The sequence below is a fragment of the Coregonus clupeaformis genome, unplaced genomic scaffold, assembly GCF_020615455.1.
Source record: "Coregonus clupeaformis isolate EN_2021a unplaced genomic scaffold, ASM2061545v1 scaf0154, whole genome shotgun sequence".
Taxonomy (NCBI): Eukaryota; Metazoa; Chordata; class Actinopteri; order Salmoniformes; family Salmonidae; genus Coregonus; species Coregonus clupeaformis.
The window spans coordinates 281,367-303,986 of record NW_025533609.1 but is presented as its reverse complement, the minus strand read 5'-3'; the positions used below and the strand labels follow the sequence as shown (position 1 = coordinate 303,986).

The following is a 22,620-nucleotide window of genomic DNA, read 5'->3' as shown; positions in this document are numbered from 1 at the left end:
AGTATATAACCTGACCTACAACACTATACCCTCCATGTTTCCTGTAGTATATAACCTGACCTACAACACTATACCCTCCATGTTTCCTGTAGTATATAAACCTGACCTACGATACTATACCCTCCATGTTTCCTGTAGTATATAACCTGACCTACGACACTATACCCTCCATGTTTCCTGTAGTATATAACCTGACCTACGATACTATACCCTCCATGTTTCCTGTAGTATATAACCTGACCTACAACACTATACCCTCCATGTTTCCTGTAGTATATAACCTGACCTACAACACTATACCCTCCATGTTTCCTGTAGTATATTAACCTGACCTACGATACTATACCCTCCATGTTTCCTGTAGTATATAACCTGACCTACAATACTATACCCTCCATGTTTCCTGTAGTAGATAACCTGACCTACGACACTATACCCTCCATGTTTCATTTAGTATATAACCTGACCTACGACACTATACCCTCCATGTTTCATTTAGTATATAACCTGCCCTACGACACTATACCCTCCATGTTTCATTTAGTATATAACCTGACCTACAACACTATACCCTCCATGTTTCCTGTAGTATATAACCTGACCTACGATACTATACCCGCCATGTTTCCTTTAGTATATAACCTGACCTACGATACTATACCCTCCATGTTTCCTGTAGTATATAACCTGACCTACGATACTATACCCTCCATGTTTCCTGTAGTATATAACCTGACCTACGATACTATACCCTCCATGTTTCCTGCAGTATATAACCTGACCTACGATACTATACCCTCCATGTTTCCTGCAGAATATAACCTGACCTACGATACTATACCCTCCATGTTTTCTGAAGTATATAAACCTGACCTACAATACTATACCCTCCATGTTTCCTGTAGTATATAACCTGACCTACGACACTATACCCTCCATGTTTCCTTTAGTATATAACCTGACCTACGATACTATACCCTCCATGTTTCCTTTAGTATATAACCTGACCTACGATACTATACCCTCCATGTTTCCTGTAGTAGATAACCTGACCTACGACACTATACCCTCCATGTTTCATTTAGTATATAACCTGACCTACGACACTATACCCTCCATGTTTCATTTAGTATATAACCTGACCTACGACACTATACCCTCCATGTTTCATTTAGTATATAACCTGACCTACAACACTATACCCTCCATGTTTCCTATAGTATATAACCTGACCTACGATACTATACCCTCCATGTTTCCTGTAGTATATAACCTGACCTACGATACTATACCCTCCATGTTTCCTGTAGTATATAACCTGACCTACGATACGATACCCTCCATGATTTCTGTAGTATATAACCTGACCTACGATACTATACCCTCCATGTTTCCTGTAGTAGATAACCTGACCTACGATACTATACCCTCCATGTTTCCTGTAGTAGATAACCTGACCTACAATACTATACCCTCCATGTTTCCTTTAGTATATAACCTGACCTACGACACTATACCCTCCATGTTTCCTGTAGTAGATAACCTGACCTACGACACTATACCCTCCATGTTTCCTGCAGTATATAACCTGACCTACGACACTATACCCTCCATGTTTCCTGCAGTATATAACCTGACCTACGATACTATACCCTCCATGTTTCCTGTAGTATATAACCTGACCTACAATACTATACCCTCCATGTTTCCTGTAGTATATAACCTGACCTACAACACTATACCCTCCATGTTTCCTGTAGTATATAACCTGACCTACAACACTATACCCTCCATGTTTCCTGTAGTATATAAACCTGACCTACGATACTATACCCTCCATGTTTCCTGTAGTATATAACCTGACCTACAATACTATACCCTCCATGTTTCCTGTAGTATATAACCTGACCTACAACACTATACCCTCCATGTTTCCTGTAGTATATAACCTGACCTACAACACTATACCCTCCATGTTTCCTGTAGTATATTAACCTGACCTACGATACTATACCCTCCATGTTTCCTGTAGTATATAACCTGACCTACAATACTATACCCTCCATGTTTCCTGTAGTAGATAACCTGACCTACAATACTATACCCTCCATGTTTCCTTTAGTATATAACCTGACCTACGACACTATACCCTCCATGTTTCCTGTAGTAGATAACCTGACCTACGACACTATACCCTCCATGTTTCCTGCAGTATATAACCTGACCTACGACACTATACCCTCCATGTTTCCTGCAGTATATAACCTGACCTACGATACTATACCCTCCATGTTTCCTGTAGTATATAACCTGACCTACAATACTATACCCTCCATGTTTCCTGTAGTATATAACCTGACCTACAACACTATACCCTCCATGTTTCCTGTAGTATATAACCTGACCTACAACACTATACCCTCCATGTTTCCTGTAGTATATAACCTGACCTACAACACTATACCCTCCATGTTTCCTGTAGTATATAAACCTGACCTACGATACTATACCCTCCATGTTTCCTGTAGTATATAACCTGACCTACGACACTATACCCTCCATGTTTCCTGTAGTATATAACCTGACCTACGATACTATACCCTCCATGTTTCCTGTAGTATATAACCTGACCTACAACACTATACCCTCCATGTTTCCTGTAGTATATAACCTGACCTACAACACTATACCCTCCATGTTTCCTGTAGTATATTAACCTGACCTACAACACTATACCCTCCATGTTTCCTGTAGTATATTAACCTGACCTACGATACTATACCCTCCATGTTTCCTGTAGTATATAACCTGACCTACAATACTATACCCTCCATGTTTCCTGTAGTAGATAACCTGACCTACGACACTATACCCTCCATGTTTCATTTAGTATATAACCTGACCTACGACACTATACCCTCCATGTTTCATTTAGTATATAACCTGCCCTACGACACTATACCCTCCATGTTTCATTTAGTATATAACCTGACCTACAACACTATACCCTCCATGTTTCCTGTAGTATATAACCTGACCTACGATACTATACCCGCCATGTTTCCTTTAGTATATAACCTGACCTACGATACTATACCCTCCATGTTTCCTGTAGTATATAACCTGACCTACGATACTATACCCTCCATGTTTCCTGTAGTATATAACCTGACCTACGATACTATACCCTCCATGTTTCCTGCAGTATATAACCTGACCTACGATACTATACCCTCCATGTTTCCTGCAGAATATAACCTGACCTACGATACTATACCCTCCATGTTTTCTGAAGTATATAAACCTGACCTACAATACTATACCCTCCATGTTTCCTGTAGTATATAACCTGACCTACGACACTATACCCTCCATGTTTCCTTTAGTATATAACCTGACCTACGATACTATACCCTCCATGTTTCCTTTAGTATATAACCTGACCTACGATACTATACCCTCCATGTTTCCTGTAGTAGATAACCTGACCTACGACACTATACCCTCCATGTTTCATTTAGTATATAACCTGACCTACGACACTATACCCTCCATGTTTCATTTAGTATATAACCTGACCTACGACACTATACCCTCCATGTTTCATTTAGTATATAACCTGACCTACAACACTATACCCTCCATGTTTCCTATAGTATATAACCTGACCTACGATACTATACCCTCCATGTTTCCTGTAGTATATAACCTGACCTACGATACTATACCCTCCATGTTTCCTGTAGTATATAACCTGACCTACGATACGATACCCTCCATGATTTCTGTAGTATATAACCTGACCTACGATACTATACCCTCCATGTTTCCTGTAGTAGATAACCTGACCTACGATACTATACCCTCCATGTTTCCTGTAGTAGATAACCTGACCTACAATACTATACCCTCCATGTTTCCTTTAGTATATTACCTGACCTACGATACTATACCCTCCATGTTTCCTGTAGTATATAACCTGACCTACGACACTATACCCTCCATGTTTCCTGTAGTATATAACCTGAACTACGACACTATACCCTCCATGTTTCCTTTAGTATATAACCTGACCTACGACACTATACCCTCCATGTTTCCTGTAGTATTTAACCTGACCTACGATACTATACCCTCCATGTTTCCTTTAGTATACAACCTGACCTACGATACTATACCCTCCATGTTTCCTGTAGTATATAACCTGACCTACGACACTATACCCTCCATGTTTCCTTTAGTATATAACCTGACCTACGACACTATACCCTCCATGTTTCCTGTAGTATATAACCTGACCTACGATACTATACTATACCCTCCATGTTTCCTGCAGTATATAACCTGACCTACGACACTATACCCTCCATGTTTCCTGTATTATATAACCTGACCTACGATACTATACCCTCATGTTTCCTGTAGTAGATAACCTGACCTACGATACTATACCCTCCATGTTTCCTGCAGTATATAACCTGACCTACGATACTATACCCTCCATGTTTCCTGTAGTAGATAACCTGCCCTAACATACTATACCCTCCATGTTTCCTGTAGTAGATAACCTGACCTACAATACTATACCCTCCATGTTTCATTTAGTATATAACCTGACCTACGACACTATACCCTCCATGTTTCATTTAGTATATAACCTGACCTACGACACTATACCCTCCATGTTTCATTTAGTATATAACCTGACCTACAGCACTATACCCTCCATGTTTCCTATAGTATATAACCTGACCTACGATACTATACCCTCCATGTTTCCTGTAGTATATAACCTGACCTACGATACTATACCCTCCATGTTTCCTGTAGTATATAACCTGACCTACGATACTATACCCTCCATGTTTTCTGTAGTATATAACCTGACCTACGATACTATACCCTCCATGTTTCCTGTAGTAGATAACCTGACCTACGATACTATACCCTCCATGTTTCCTGTAGTAGATAACCTGACCTACAATGCTATACCCTCCATGTTTCCTTTAGTATATAACCTGACCTACGATACTATACCCTCCATGTTTCCTGTAGTATATAACCTGACCTACGACAATATACCCTCCATGTTTCCTGTAGTATATAACCTGAACTACGACACTATACCCTCCATGTTTCCTTTAGTATATAACCTGACCTACGACACTATACCCTTCATGTTTCCTGTAGTATTTAACCTGACCTACGATACTATACCCTCCATGTTTCCTTTAGTATATAACCTGACCTACGATACTATACCCTCCATGTTTCCTGTAGTATATAACCTGACCTACGACACTATACCCTCCATGTTTCCTTTAGTATATAACCTGACCTACGACACTATACCCTCCATGTTTCCTGTAGTATATAACCTGACCTACGATACTATACCCTCCATGTTTCCTGCAGTATATAACCTGACCTACGACACTATACCCTCCATGTTTCCTGTAGTATATAACCTGACCTACGATACTATACCCTCATGTTTCCTGTAGTAGATAACCTGACCTACGATACTATACCCTCCATGTTTCCTGCAGTATATAACCTGACCTACGATACTATACCCTCCATGTTTCCTGTAGTAGATAACCTGCCCTACGATACTATACCCTCCATGTTTCCTGTAGTAGATAACCTGACCTACAACACTATACCCTCCATGTTTCCTTTAGTATATAGCCTGACCTACGATACTATACCCTCCATGTTTCCTGTAGTATATAACCTGACCTACGACACTATACCCTCCATGTTTCCTTTAGTATATAACCTGACCTACGACACTATACCCTCCATGTTTCCTGTAGTATATAACCTGACCTACGATACTATACCCTCCATGTTTCCTGTAGTAGATAACCTGACCTACGATACTATACCCTCCATGTTTCCTGCAGTATATAACCTGACCTACGATACTATACCCTCCATGTTTCCTTTAGTTTATAACCTGACCTACGATACTATACCCTCCATGTTTCCTTTAGTATATAACCTGACCTACGATACTATACCCTCCATGTTTCCTTTAGTATATAACCTGACCTACGACACTATACCCTCCATGTTTCCTGTAGTATATAACCTGACCTACGATACTATACCCTCCTAGTTTCCTGTAGTAGATAACCTGACCTACAACACTATACCCTCAATGTTTCCTGTAGTAGATAACCTGACCTACTCTACGACACTATACCCTCCATGTTTCCTGTAGTAGATAACCTGACCTACGACACTATACCCTCCATGTTTCCTGTAGTAGATAACCTGACCTACGACACTATACCCTCTATGTTTCCTGTAGTATATAACCTGACCTACAACACTTTACCCTCCATGTTTCCTGTAGTATATAACATGACCTACGACACTATACCCTCCATGTTTCCTGTAGTATATAACCTGACCTACAACACTATACCCTCAATGTTTCCTGTAGTATATAACCTGACCTACGATACTATACCCTCCATGTTTCATTTAGTAAATAACCTGACCTACAATACTATACCCTCCATGTTTCCTGTAGTAGATAACCTGACCTACGACACTATACCCTCCATGTTTCATTTAGTATATAACTTGACCTACGACACTATACCCTCTATGTTTCCTGTAGTATATAACCTGACCTACGACACTATACCCTCCATGTTTCATTTAGTATATAACCTGACCTACGACACTATACCCTCCATGTTTCCTGTAGTAGATAACCTGACCTACGATACTATACCCTCCATGTTTCCTGTAGTAGATAACCTGACCTACGACACTATACCCTCCATGTTTCCTGTAGTATATAACCTGACCTACAACACTATACCCTCCATGTTTCCTGTAGTATATAACCTGACCTACGATACTATACCCTCCATGTTTCCTGTAGTAGATAACCTGACCTACGACACTATACCCTCCATGTTTCATTTAGTATATAACCTGACCTACGACACTATACCCTCTATGTTTCCTGTAGTATATAACCTGACCTACGACACTATACCCTCCATGTTTCCTTTAGTATATAACCTGACCTACGACACTATACCCTCCATGTTTCCTGTAGTATATAACCTGACCTACGACACTATACCCTCCATGTTTCCTGTAGTATATAACCTGACCTACAACACTATACCCTCCATGTTTCCTGTAGTAGATAACCTGACCTACGACACTATACCCTCCATGTTTCCTGTAGTATATAACCTGACCTACAACACTATACCCTCCATGTTTCCTGTAGTATATAACCTGACCTACAACACTATACCCTCCATGTTTCCTGTAGTATATAACCTGACCTACGACACTATACCCTCCATGTTTCCTGTAGTATATAACCTGACCTACGACACTATACCCTCCATGTTTCCTGCAGTATATAACCTGACCTACGATACTATACCCTCCATGTTTCCTGTAGTAGATATCCTGACCTACAACACTATACCCTCAATGTTTCCTGTAGTATATAACCTGACCTACAATACTATACCCTCCATGTTTCCTGTAGTATATAACCTGACCTACGACACTATACCCTCCATGTTTCCTGTAGTAGATAACCTGACCTACGACACTATACCCTCCATGTTTCCTGTAGTATATAACCTGACCTACAACACCATACCCTCCATGTTTCCTGTAGTATATAACCTGACCTACGACACTATACCCTCCATGTTTCATTTAGTATATAACCTGACCTACAACACTATACCCTCAATGTTTCCTGTAGTAGATAACCTGACCTACGACACTATACCCTCCATGTTTCCTGTAGTATATAACCTGACCTACAACACTATACCCTCCATGTTTCCTGTAGTATATAACCTGACCTACGATACTATACCCTCCATGTTTCCTGTAGTAGATAACCTGACCTACGACACTATACCCTCCATGTTTCCTGTAGTATATAACCTGACCTAAAACACTATACCCTCCATGTTTCATTTAGTATATAACCTGACCTACAACACTATACCCTCAATGTTTCCTGTAGTATATAACCTGACCTACAATACTATACCCTCCATGTTTCCTGTAGTATATAACCTGACCTACGACACTATACCCTCCATGTTTCCTGTAGTAGATAACCTGACCTACGACACTATACCCTCCATGTTTCCTGTAGTATATAACCTGACCTACAACACTATACCCTCCATGTTTCCTGTAGTATATAACCTGACCTACGACACCATACCCTCCATGTTTCATTTAATATATAACCTGACCTACAACACTATACCCTCAATGTTTCCTGTAGTATATAACCTGACCTACAATACTATACCCTCCATATTTCCTGTAGTATATAACCTGACCTACGACACTATACCCTCCATGTTTCCTGTAGTAGATAACCTGACCTACAACACTATACCCTCCATGTTTCCTGTAGTATATAACCTGACCTACAACACTATACCCTCCATGTTTCCTGTAGTAGATAACCTGACCTACGATACTATACCCTCCATGTTTCCTGTAGTATATAACCTGACCTACGACACTATACCCTCCATGTTTCCTGTAGTATATAACCTGACCTACAACACTATACCCTCCATGTTTCCTGTAGTATATAAACCTGACCTACGATACTATACCCTCCATGTTTCCTGCAGTATATAACCTGACCTACAACACTATACCCTCCATGTTTCCTTTAGTATATAACCTGACCTACAATACTATACCCTCCATGTTTCCTGCAGTATATAACTTGACCTACAACACTATACCCTCCATGTTTCCTTTAGTATATAACCTGACCTACGACACTATACCCTCCATGTTTCCTGTAGTATATAACCTGACCTACGATACTATACCCTCCATGTTTCCTGTAGTATATAACCTGACCTACGACACTATACCATCCATGTTTCCTTTAGTATATAACCTGACCTACGACACTATACCCTCTATGTTTCCTGCAGTATATAACCTGACCTACGACACTATACCCTCCATGTTTCCTGCAGTATATAACCTGACCTACGATACTATACCCTCCATGTTTCCTGTAGTATATAACCTGACCTACAACACTATACCCTCCATGTTTCCTGTAGTATATAACCTGACCTACAACACTATACCCTCCATGTTTCCTGTAGTAGATAACCTGACCTACAACACTATACCCTCCATGTTTCCTGTAGTAGATAACCTGACCTACGATACTATACCCTCCATGTTTCCTGTAGTGTATAACCTGACCTACGATACTATACCCTCCATGTTTCCTGTAGTATATAACCTGACCTACAACACTATACCCTCCATGTTTCCTGTAGTATATAACCTGACCTACGACACTATACCCTCCTTGTTTCCTGTAGTATATAACCTGACCTACGACACTATACCCTCCATGTTTCCTGTAGTAGATAACCTGACCTACGATACTATACCCTCCATGTTTCCTGTAGTATATAACCTGACATACGACACTATACCCTCCATGTTTCCTGTAGTATATAACCTGACCTACGACACTATACCCTCCATGTTTCCTGTAGTAGATAACCTGACCTACGATACTATACCCTCCATGTTTCCTGTAGTATATAACCTGACCTACGACACTATACAGCTTCCTAACAGCCATCGAAATGAAATCTAGACAGTCAAGGAGCTTTGAAAATTCAAAAAGCGATTGATATAGGAAAATGTTTTTTTTTGCAAAATGTTGACGGTGAGGAAATCTTAACACATTTTAAGTGCGGTGGCCCTCCGGACCTCAGTGAAGACCGAATGCGGCCCCCGGGGCAAAATGAGTTTGACGCCCCTGCCTCTGAAGTAGTGTAGACACCTGGCAGGGATCTGAGTGTTCAGTGAGTGAGGAAGTGTGAATGAAAGACTGAGAGATTGATTAAATGTAGTGAGTGCGTGGCTGTCTGCCTCCCTGAAAGGCACACTGTTAGGAGTTTCATGTGTGCCCATTGGAATACATCAGCGATACACCCTGTGTCAAAAGCAGCTTTCAAAATTTTTTCTCTCCTTCTAGTGGCAACCTCGCATTGACTAAAGCCGCACAAGGGGGTGCATCAACTGACTTTGAAATTGGAGAGAAATGCACCCTTTTAGGTAGCCTCCTCTCTCCTTTATCCAATGACCATCTCCTCTTAGTGGAGAGACCTTGACAGGGAGAGTTGATCAAAGGTTGGATGCTGTGAAGAGAGAGTGGGATAATCACCCTGCCCCGCTGTAGAGAATAACAGAGAGCTCCACTCCAACCTAGACGCCCACCTCTCCTCCAACAGAATAGAGAATACACTCCGGAATCTAGCGCCATAGCTTTCCCTCCATCTATTCCACAGTATCTGTGTCTGTTTGGAACTCACGTCAATCAATACTGTATCAATGCACATAATACTGGATCCCAGCAAACCTGGTTTAAAAAAATAAAAACAGATAAAGCAACACCTCATGGCACACGTTGTTTTTCAACCCCTTTATACCCTGTTTCTTTGACTGCAACAGTATCACCGTGGATGAAGTCCAGGCGAAACTCTCCCCCGTCCAGGGTGAGGAGCGTGCTCTATCCGAAGATGAAGCCGTGGTACGTTTAAACTGTATTTAAACATCTCAATGCACTCACTGATGTTATAGGAGTTTGATGTTAGGAGTAGCTTGGATCCTCAAGCATTATTATTTTTGGTTCTAGCCCAGCACTAATCAAATGCTTTGGTGATTAGTTGATTAGTGGAATCAGCTAGTGCGGGACTAGAAAATAGGTGAATTAGTTGAATCACGTGTGTTAATGCTGGTCTAGAGCAGAATGTGCACGCCCAGGGGCACAATGGAAATAGCCAGTCTCTTCCTCAATATTTCAAACCCACATTTTTCTACAACCAGATATCCCAGCCCTTGTCATTGGTTTCCCAGGTTCCATTGTCAAACTCTCCCATGCTATTCAAACAAATACTCTCACCACGGGGTCTCTCCAACACTCATCTGAGTCAGAGTCGGACAGGCACAGTTTGCCAACAATGATTTTTTCTTGCAAGTCGTGATGTGTGAGAACGCGGCTGTCTGTTCCACTTTAAACTGTGAGCTTGCACACCACGAGCAGATATCAAAGTATTTTTTGGTGTAAACAAAATAGCTGGAGCTCTTTTTGGATATCCTTTTTTTTCTCAATGCTAATTGGTATGCGACAGCACAGCCAACCAGGTCCTGCCGGTGTCTCTAGAGTGGGTAGTGGTAGGTTCAGAGTTAGGAAGTAAACAGGCTCTCACATCCACTAAAATGCAGCCGTTATACATCATCCATATTGTATATCTCAAAATGCTTATAAGGGAGGATTACTCAAGGTACCTAATTGTGCATTCTGCAATGATCGATGTGTGTGTGTGCGTGTGTCTCCGTGTGCGTGCTGTCTCCGTGTGTGTGCGCGTGTCTCCGTGTGCGTGTCCGTGTGTGTGTGTGCGCGTCCGTGTGTGCGTCTGTGTGTGTGCGCGTGTCTCCGTGTGTGTGTGTGAAATACTTATTTGTGTCTATGTTCCCTAGAAGTGTCTCCTAATCAGGTTGTGATCCAAGTTAGCTTTACGTAACAAGACTCAGTTCACACAAAGGCTACTTTGGACACATTTACATGCAAAGGAATTCAGTGTCAGTAAGCAGCATTCTGATTGGACAGCTTTAACAAGCTAATCTCCAGGGTCTACTGATGTTGTGTGGTGTTCTGAGCCGTGTAGCCTACCAGGAAATACCAAGGCCTTCCCTTGCAAGTGTCATTAAAGGGCCCACAATGGGGAACCACAGGCTGTTTTGTTATTTACAGTTGGTGAGGACACAGGAAGGCAATCCACATTTTTTCACATACATTTGAAGTGAGTGAATTAATATGAATATGCATGAATATGAAAATGTGCACTTATCCAATCAAACAATGATCAAGCCGGTCGAATTAAACAGTTTGCCAAGGACAGTAGTTAACGGGCAATTTACATTAGAACGAGGAAGCAGCCGTGTGAAGATGTCTAAAGGCGACGCCATACAAGGAGATGTGCTTTTTTTGTTCTGTGTTTCGCTCTGAATGGCAGCAACATTTGTCTTGCATTCAACCTGTTGTTATCAGTAGCCCGTGACATTCTCCCCACAAAGAATTGTTACGTCTGCCATTTTCTGACATTACATGAGACCGCTTATTCTCCTAATACATGAACATGTCCACTTCCTCCCAAGGTGGAGAAATACCTCCCATTGTTCAGGTTGATAACATAGGCCTCCAAGTTGAGTTCCCAGTCGTGTTGAGTTCCCAGTCGTGTTGAGAGCTGTTGTATTTGAGAGATTGTCTGTTATTGTAATGTCTAAAGACTTTCATTACTGTGGCCAGAAGGACGTCAGGAAGAAGTGGGCTGTGGTTTTAGATTTCTCACGCTTCCCCACTTTGTGTCCTTTCCACTTAATTTCCCCTCGTTTCCTCCCTCGTTTCCTCGTTTCCTCCCTCGTGTCCTCTCTCGTTTCCTCCCTCGTGTCCTCCCTTGTTTCCTCCTTCGTTTCCTCCCTCGTGTCCTCCCTTGTTTCCTCCCTTGTTTCCTCCCTCGTGTCATCCCTGGTTTCCTCCCTGGTTTCCTCGTGTCCTCCCTGGTTTCCTCCCTCGTGTCCTCCCTGGTTTCCTCCCTCGTGTCCTCCCTGGTTTCCTCGTGTCCTCCCTGATTTCCTCCCTGGTTTCCTCTCTTGTGTCCTCCCTGGTTTCATCCCTGGTTTCCTCGTTTCCTTCCTGGTTTCCTCTGTCATTTCCTCCCTGGTTTCCTGGTTTCCTCCCTGGTTTCCTCGTTTCCTCCCTCGTTTCCTCCCTGGTTTCCTCGTGTCCTCCCTGGTTTCCTCCCTGGTTTCCTCCCTGTTTTTCTCGTTTCCTCCCTGCTTTCCTCCCTCGTTTCCTCCCTGGTTTCCTCCCTTGGTTTCCTGGTTTCCTCCCTCTCTTTCCTTTCTCTGAAAAATCTTTGGGCACCGCCAGAAAATTGAGTTTCCACTTCAGTGGTCCAGATCATTCAAGAACAGAGAATACCTCAAAACAATTTGATGATCAAAGGAAGCATTCCTCTCTGTAAGGGAAAGCAGGGCTTTAGACAGTGGCATTAGGCAATGCTATGAGAAGAGAACGCTTTACACTGTGTTCATTGTTTTTAGAGGAGGAATATTTGTATAGTTTTTAGGTAAAAAGTGATTCATTTGAAAAGGGATGGTCTTATAATCCATTATGTATTATCTAAATACGGTTCAATGAACACGAACAACACTGTTATGCATATCATCCACACTCATGTGCATATTGTGTCAGTACGTCGTCAAAAATCCACTATATGCACATGTATGCATTTTGAAGTCGCTCCTCTGGCATCCCCTTTCACTGCTGTTGGAGCCCTATTGGTTGTCTCCATCAGAAATCAAACATGGCCTCCACATACTCAGAGTCGCTCGCGTTTTGTGACTTGCTCGGATGTGGTGAAGAGAAGCTGAGTTGAGCCGGGGAGATTACTGGTGATGGACCTCTAGGCCTCAAAATGAGAGCCAAATTTACCCTAAACCTCCTTCCAACTTTCGACTCACCTAAACCCTTACACCCTTAAATAGGGAATGAGAGGTCTCACCACAGATGACGTTTCTCTACCAAACAGAAGACGGAGAGAAAAAAATGCTGCTGAAAAATAAATCCATCTGAGGTGAGAGAGAGGAAAAAGCTATCCCTCTTCCTGTAGCAAGCGTAGCTAACGCTGTAGCCTTGACTCTAATGCAGGGGATCTCTGGCACCTGGAGCTGCACGGCAAACAGTCCAGGAACAAAGGGACAACGCCCCAAGGACTAGTCAGCCCTTTCCCCTCTGAGGGGTATCTCTCTGTGATAGATACCAGACATAGATACAATATAATTATTATATCTGAAACTTGTATAATTATTGTATATGGTAGCTCTGAAGCTATCTGTATGTATGTACGATCTCTGTGGTAACTTGTATCTGTACAGGGTGAACTGTAAATTACGCAAATGGGGTTTTATGTTCCTCTTATGAATTCTGTCTTATTTATAATCTTCTCATCCCCCCACACAAGCCTTTAGATACTGTGACACCCTGTGCAGATCGGGCCTGGTGGTTACTGAAAACGTAATATTGTTTGATTGGTCAATGGGGGTTGGTTTTGGATACACCTTCAGATGTTATGAATGGAATTAAATGCCTTTGCTCTCTCTCTCTTATCCTGTATCCAGTCCATGGAGGAAGGTTGTATGATCTCTCTCTTATCCTGTATCCAGTCCATGGAGGAAGGTTGTATGATCTCTCTCTTATCCTGTATCCAGTCCATGGAGGAAGGTTGTATGATTCCTCTCTTATCCTGTATCCAGTCCATGGAGGAAGGTTGTATGATCTCTCTCTTATCCTGTATCCAGTCCATGGAGGAAGGTTGTATGATCTCTCTTTTATCCTGTATCCAGTCCATGGAGGAAGGTTGTATGATCTCTCTCTTATCCTGTATCCAGTCCATGGAGGAAGGTTGTATGATCTCTCTCTTATCCTGTATCCAGTCCATGGAGGAAGGTTGTATGATCTCTCTCTTATCCTGTATCCAGTCCATGGAGGAAGGTTGTATGATCTCTCTCTTATCCTGTATCCAGTCCATGGAGGAAGGTTGTATGATCTCTCTCTTATCCTGTATCCAGTCCATGGAGGAAGGTTGTATGATCAGTTCTCATTTTCTAGGCTTCTAGGCCTCTGGCCTACTAGGCATCTCTTTGTCCATGCTTTGTCTTGTCAGTTAACCTCAGGATCTATATGCATAGAAGTATGCTTTGTTAAAGTCAATATTGCCTTATAACTTAAGCTGTATGCCTTGTATGTGAATCCGTTCATTGTACAACGTTAAATAAATATTTGCCTTTGATATAGACAATTCTCAGACCAATTCTTGCTAGTCAACGTCAACTCATTGCCTAATGCTTGCACTACAATGCCACTCACTGTTCTGGGATCAGTGGCTAACATGACGATGCCAGAGAATTCTGTATGTTCTGTCGTAAGGCAGAGATGGAGCATGGCCACTCAGTTCTAGATTCAGTGGTGTCATCGACAAAAGTAAGGTCTCCCCGTAACAAACACTTCAGCACACATATTCTCCATCTCACCAATCCTTAATGAATAATGCAACGTCAATAGATATATTTGTATATATGTTTGGATGTATGTCTTGGAGACATGTTTCCACCCTCTACCCAATCAGATTGATGTCTTGGAGACACGTTTCCATCCCCTCCCCAACCAGATATCACAGCACTACTGGCTGAAAGCTTAGCTTGTAGCTTCTTAACTACATTTCATCACGTCATGAGGGATAAACTGGAGTAGGCTACATTGTTCTCCTCTGTCGTTTTCAACATCTGTCGGTCACGAAAGGAGATGGTCGTCGTCCCATGAAGGCTGCAACCTGAAACCTGCACCCCTAAGGCTATAGCGACGACACGGCACGTCAGACTGTAACTTTTAACGTGACGTGTCATCTCTTATCTCCCTCATGGCACTTTCGAGCACTCGACACCACGCCACCTACCACACTCTCCATGGCTTGGCAGGGGCTTGGCAGGGGCTTGGCAGGGGCGAGGGGGCATATTTCCATTAAGGCTCATAGTTGAATGTTGATGCTGTGTACTGTAATGGCCCTGAACCAGGAGCAAGATAGTTCACAATGCTAGTTTGATTACCAGGAACAAGATAGTTCACAATGCTAGTTTGATTACCAGGAACAAGATAGTTCACAATGCTAGTTTGATTACCAGGAACAAGATAGTTCACAATGCTAGTTTGATTACCAGGAACAAGATTGTTCCCAATGCTAGTTTGATTACCAGGAACAAGATAGTTCACAATGCTAGTTTGATTACCAGGAACAAGATAGTTCACAATGTTAGTTTGATTACCAGGAACAAGATAGTTCACAATGCTAGTTTGATAACCAGGAACAAGATAGTTCACAATGCTAGTTTGATTACCAGGAACAAGATAGTTCACAATGCTAGTTTGATTACCAGGAACAAGATTGTTCACAATGCTAGTTTGATTACCAGGAACAAGATAGTTCACAATGCTAGTTTGATTACCAGGAGCAAGATAGTTCACAATACTAGTTTGATTACCAAGAACAAGATAGTTCACAATGCTAGTTTGATTACCAGGAACAAGATAGTTCACAATGCTAGTTTGATAACCAGGAACAAGATAGTTCACAATGCTAGTTTGATTACCAAGAACAAGATAGTTCACAATGCTAGTTTGATTACCAGGAACAAGATAGTTCACAATGTTAGCTGTCAGAGCATACTCTTGTATTTGACTGAGATTGTGAGATATTATGTCATGTCATAACATATCATCAAACCAATAGGACTACTTAGTGTCAGAGCCTTGGTTTACAAATAATAACTACAAGAGTGGGGGGGAAATACTTGGAGACTGCTTTTCCACCAGCAACCAGAAGGGGGCAGCAGGCCTCTTGTGGAATAGGCACTAATGTAAAGTCACATTCACAGTTAATTGAATCCCTTTGTTTTTATAGACTGGACCTGAGGTGCTCCTTTTCTCTCTTTGTTTGCAGGGAAAGAGATCTGTTCTGAGAAGATCCTTATCTCCCTCCAATAAATTCCTTTCAATTGCGTATGGGGCTCTGTGCGAGCTTGTACCATTTCTAGGATTGAATATCTAATGTGTTGCCGGGGGCTTTTGAAACTGGACTAGTGCAGGGGGTATAAGCGTTCTTTAAATGGCTGCCGTGTCTTTGGGGTTCACGGTTGTATTGGCTTGGCAGTATTCTATCAGTAACAGTATAGCTGGGTTGTATCAGGGTAGAAGTTTTTGCTTGGCATAGGTTTGCAGTGTTTCAGGGAAGTAGTATTTATCCAATTGGGATACATATGCTTGAATAGCATGTACTGTATACGCTTGCATTATCACAGCAGTGTTGTATACACTCACGGTGGTATATGGTTAGAGAATGTCAACCGTTTTAGCTTTAGTTCTGTAGGCTGGCTGACTGGCTGGGGGAGGAAAATGAGAGTCTGTAGTCTTGAGTTCCCCTGTCAGTACCGTTCCTCACTTCCCATCACACGCCTCATGTTTTTCGTGCCCGGCTAGTGTTATGTAATGTGAAATGACAACCAGAGGTGGTTGATACGTGGCTTCGAAGCAAATAACATTGACCCGTTCAAGCACTGTATTATATTGTGCTATGGTCTTTGTAGGGAAGGGGGGGGGGTGGAGGATGAAAGTTTTTAGGGTTGAACGTATCAGAAATGTAAAGATTCTGTCGACCTTGATCTGTTTTTCATCCTCTTCCTCCTCTTGTCGATGTTGCCAAGGTAATTTGTGTTCTCCTCAAACTTGTTTTAATGAGCACGGCCTTATTTCTATTACAGCGTATTGGATGACTTGTCCTTCATATTCCGTTCACCCAGCTCAATGTAACATTGATAGGTTTAGGCTACTACATGATACTTAAATTTTCCCTGTACCCATCATGAGGTTGCTACAACCTAGCCTATGAATGAAAGTTTACAACGTAGGTGCACGGCACAGGTCGAGAGAAAATAGAGTAATATAGGTGACAGACAGTGACACATTCAATACCGCCTTGCACACGCTTGCCTGCATCTAGCGGATCTAGGTTGTAATCATTAGTCCAACAGTTGCAAACAAGAGTTTCTATTGGACTAATTCAGGTATGTTTGCTTCCGTTTTAAGAAACGTTTTTTCAACAGAATCGGCGGCATGAATACACCCCGGATCACATGCAAACACAGAACTCAGCCACGTATAAACCGCATGGTCACTTTGATCGTTGTATTTATTATTCCTTCTCACATCTCTCCTCCTCTCACCTTTTCCCTTCGCTTGTGGACTTTAGTGCACAATACAACAGTTGTCTGTGAGCAGGCAAAAATACCTTTCGAAGCCAAACTTTCATAACCGCTAACCGCTACACACAGCGTACATCGTTTTCACCATATTAACGTCATAGTCAACATACTCATTGTATGCTGAGGATTCATGTTTTCTTTTAAATCCACAACTTGAATCCCTTCACAGCCTCATAGAGGATCTAAATACATTTTCTAACCTCTCTGGATTACAACCAAATTATGATAAATGTACTATATCACGGATTGGATCACTAAAAAATACAATTTTTACATGACCATGTAGTTTACCAATAAAATGGTCTGATGGTGATGTGGATATACTCGGAATACATATCCCAAAGGAAATAAATGATCTCACTTCAATACATTTTAATAGAAAGTTAGCAAAAATAAATAAAATCTTGGAAAGGTAAATACCTGTCAATTTCTGGAAAAATCACCCTGATTAACTCTTTAGTATTATCCCAGTTTACCTATTTGCTTATGGTCTTGCCTACGCCTAGCGAACAGTTTTTTAAATTATATGAGAAAAAAATATTCCATTTTATTTGGAACGGCAAGCCAGACAAAATTAAACGGGCCTATTTACATAATGAATATGAATTCGGAGGACAGAAATGATGAAATATTAAAGCATTAGACCTATCACTAAAAGCTTCAGTCATACAAAAGTTATACTAAATCCAAACTGGTTCTCTAGCAAATTAGTAAGATTGTCTCACCCCATGTTGAAAAATGGCCTTTTTCCCTTTATTCAGATTACAACCTCTCACTTTCATTTATTTGAAAAGGAAATAATCTCCCAAATATCACTATTTCTAAAACAAGCCATAGAAGTTGGTTGCAATTTCAATGTAATCCTCCAGAAACGACAGAACAAATAATGCAACAAATATTGTGGTTAAACTCAAATATACTAATTGATAAAAAACCATACTTTAAAAAAAAAAAAAAAAAAGGTATAATCTTCGTAAATGATATCATCGGTAGGACTGGTGGAGTTATGTCGGACATGCAGCTAACAGAAACATATGGAAATGTCAGCTCTACCCAAAATTACAACCAAATACAGTGGGGAAAAAAAGTATTTAGTCAGCCACCAATTGTGCAAGTTCTCCCACTTAAAAAGATGAGAGAGGCCTGTAATTTTCATCATACGTACACATCAACTATGACAGACAAATTGATAAAGAAAAATCCAGAAAATCACATTGTAGGATTTTTAATGAATTTATTTGCAAATTATGATGGAAAATAAGTATTTCAAAAAGTAAGGAACTTGTCTGTCAGCCTTGTATTAAAGAACATAATTGGTTAAGGAAAACTGTGATAAATAAACAAGTATACCAGTTTCCTTTAAGGACCAAAGGATTGACAGCCGTCCCATATAGATTGCAAAATAGTTGGGAAGAGATTTTTGACGTACCGATGCCATGGCATTGTGTTTATGAACTGATACGCAAAACGACACCGGATTCAAAAATTAGAATCTTTCAATTTAAATTATTATATAAAATTCTTGCTACCAATAGAATGTTATTTATATGGGGGATACAATCTTCCCAGCTCTGCAGATTTTGCTGCGAAGAGACAGAATCATTAGATCATTTGTTTTGGTACTGTCCATTTGTAGCTTGTTTCTGGACACAGGTCCAGGAATGGCTAAAGGATTGCAATATTTACCTGGAGCTAACCCTGCAGATAGCACTACTGGGTGATCTGAAAAGTCATAGTCAATCGATCAATAATATAATAATATTTTTAGCAAAAATGTTTATTTTCAATTTACAATCTGTAGAAACAATGAGAATAGAAAGGTTCAGAACTTTTGTGAAACATCACAGTACAGTTGAAAAATATATGGCAAAAAGAAATAGATGGGTGTTGTTGAATGGAGTTGAAGGATGGGACTAATAACAACTAACAGCAAAGTTAACTAACGTAAAGCATACTGTGTCCATAATAAGTACAGTGGGGGAAAAAAGTATTTAGTCAGCCACCAATTGTGCATGTTCTCCCACTTAAAAAGATGAGAGAGGCCTGTAATTTTCATTATAGGTACACGTCAACTATGACAGACAAAATGAGAAAAGAAAATCACATTGTAGGATTTTTAATGAATTTATTTGCAAATTATGGTGGAAAATAAGTATTTGGTCAATAACAAAAGTTTCTCAATACTTTGTTATATACCCTTTGTTGGCAATGACACAGGTCAAACGTTTTCTGTAAGTCTTCACAAGGTTTTCACACACTGTTGCTGGTATTTTGGCCCATTCCTCCATGCAGATCTCCTCTAGAGCAGTGATGTTTTGGGGCTGTCGCTGGGCAACACGGACTTTCAACTCCCTCCAAAGATTTTCTATGGGGTTGAGATCTGGAGACTGGCTAGGCCACTCCAGGACCTTGAAATGCTTCTTACGAAGCCACTCCTTCGTTGCCCGGGCGGTGTGTTTGGGATCATTGTCATGCTGAAAGACCCAGCCACGTTTAATCTTCAATGCCCTTGCTGATGGAAGGAGGTTTTCACTCAAAATCTCACGATACATGGCCCCATTCATTCTTTCCTTTACACGGATCAGTCGTCCTTGTCGCTTTGCAGAAAAACAGCCCCAAAGCATGATGTTTCCACCCCCATGCTTCACAGTAGGTATGGTGTTCTTTGGATGCAACTCAGCATTCTTTGTCCTCCAAACACGACGAGTTGAGTTTTTACCATAAAAGTTATATTTTGGTTTCATCTGACCATATGACATTCTCCCAATCCTCTTCTGGATCATCCAAATGCACTCTAGCAAACGGGCCTGGACATTCAGACGGGCCTGGACATGTACTGGCTTAAGCAGGGGGACACGTCTGGCACTGCAGGATTTGAGTCCCTGGCGGCGTAGTGTGTTACTGATGGTAGGCTTTGTTACTTTGGTCCCAGCTCTCTGCAGGTCATTCACTAGGTCCCCCCGTGTGGTTCTGGGATTTTTGCTCACCGTTCTTGTGATTATTTTGACCCCACGGGGTGAGATCATGCGTGGAGCCCCAGATCGAGGGAGATTATCAGTGGTCTTGTATGTCTTCCATTTCCTAATAATTGCTCCCACAGTTGATTTCTTCAAACCAAGCTGCTTACCTATTGCAGATTCAGTCTTCCCAGCCTGGTGCAGGTCTATAATTTTGTTTCTGGTGTCCTTTGACAGTGTGACTGTTTGAGGTTGTGGACAGGTGTCTTTTATACTGATAACAAGTTCAAACAGGTGCCATTAATACAGGTAACGAGTGGAGGACAGAGGAGCCTCTTAAAGAAGAAGTTACATGTCTGTGAGAGCCAGAAATCTTGCTTGTTTGTAGGTGACCAAATACTTATTTTCCACCATAATTTGCAAATAAATTCATAACAAATCCTACAATGTGATTTTCTGGATTTTTTTTCCTCAATTTGTCTGTCACAGTTGACGTGTACCTATGATGAAAATTACAGGCCTCTCTCATCTTTTTAAGTGGGAGAACTTGCACAATTGGTGGCTGACTAAATACTTTTTTTCCCCACTGTATATAGGTTATAGGATGAGAGCTTTTGTGAAAGAGCACAGAAAGATATGGCATATAGAAGCAAACCGGATGGACATCATGAAAATGATCGGAGAGGTTGAGGGTAGAGGAAGTTCAGGAGTAAAAACAAACAAAATAGAATTATTGTAAAATAACTGTGTCCATAAAATACAGTGAGGGGAAAAAAGTATTTGATCCCCTGCTGATTTTGTACGTTTGCCCACTGACAAAGAAATAATCAGTCTATAATTTTAATGGTAGGTTTATTTGAACAGTGAGAGACAGAATAACAACAACAAAAATCCAGAAAAACGCATGTCAAAAATGTTATAAATTGATTTGCATTTGAATGAGGGAAATAAGTATTTGACCCCCTCTCAATCAGAAAGATTTCTGGCACCCAGGTGTCTTTTATACAGGTAACGAGCTGAGATTAGGAGCACACTCTTAAAGGGAGTGCTCCTAATCTCAGTTTGTTACCTGTATAAAAGAGACCTGTCCACAGAAGCAATCAATCAATCAGATTCCAAACTCTCCACCATGGCCAAGACCAAAGAGCTCTCCAAGGATGTCAGGGACAAGATTGTAGACCTACACAAGGCTGGAATGGGCTACAGGACCATCGCCAAGCAGCTTGGTGAGAAGGTGACAACAGTTGGTGCGATTATTTGCAAATGGAAGAAACACAAAAGACCTGTCAATCTCCCTCGGCCTGGGGCTCCATACAAGATCTCACCTCGTAGAGTTGCAATGATCAAGAGAACGGTGAGGAATCAGCCCAGAACTACATGGGAGGATCTTGTCAATGATCTCAAGGCAGCTGGGACCATAGTCACCAAGAAAACAATTGGTAACACACTACACCGTGAAGGACTGAAATCCTGCAGCGCCCGCAAGGTCCCCCTGCTCAAGAAAGCACATATACAGGGCCGTCTGAAGTTTGCCAGTGAACATCTGAATGATTCAGAGGAGAACTGGGTGAAAGTGTTGTGGTCAGATGAGACCAAAATCGAGCTCACTTTTTTCCCTCACTGTATATATATTTTTTTTCTAGAAAAAAAAACATATGGGGGATTGGAAGTGATGCAGACAATTACATTGATGAAACAATCTATCTGCAATATT

At 41.2% G+C, this 22,620-nt stretch overlaps 1 protein-coding gene across 1 annotated transcript in view; it reads left to right on the top strand.

Moving 5' to 3' along the window:
* The window catches only part of LOC121571048 (glucosidase 2 subunit beta), a 257,435-nt gene that overhangs the window by 32,177 nt on the left and 202,638 nt on the right, over nucleotides 1-22,620 (top strand). The window contains exon 8 of the mRNA XM_041882290.2: nucleotides 10,525-10,603. Coding sequence (XP_041738224.1) covers nucleotides 10,525-10,603 — 79 coding nt within the window. The remainder of the gene's footprint in view (nucleotides 1-10,524; nucleotides 10,604-22,620) is intronic.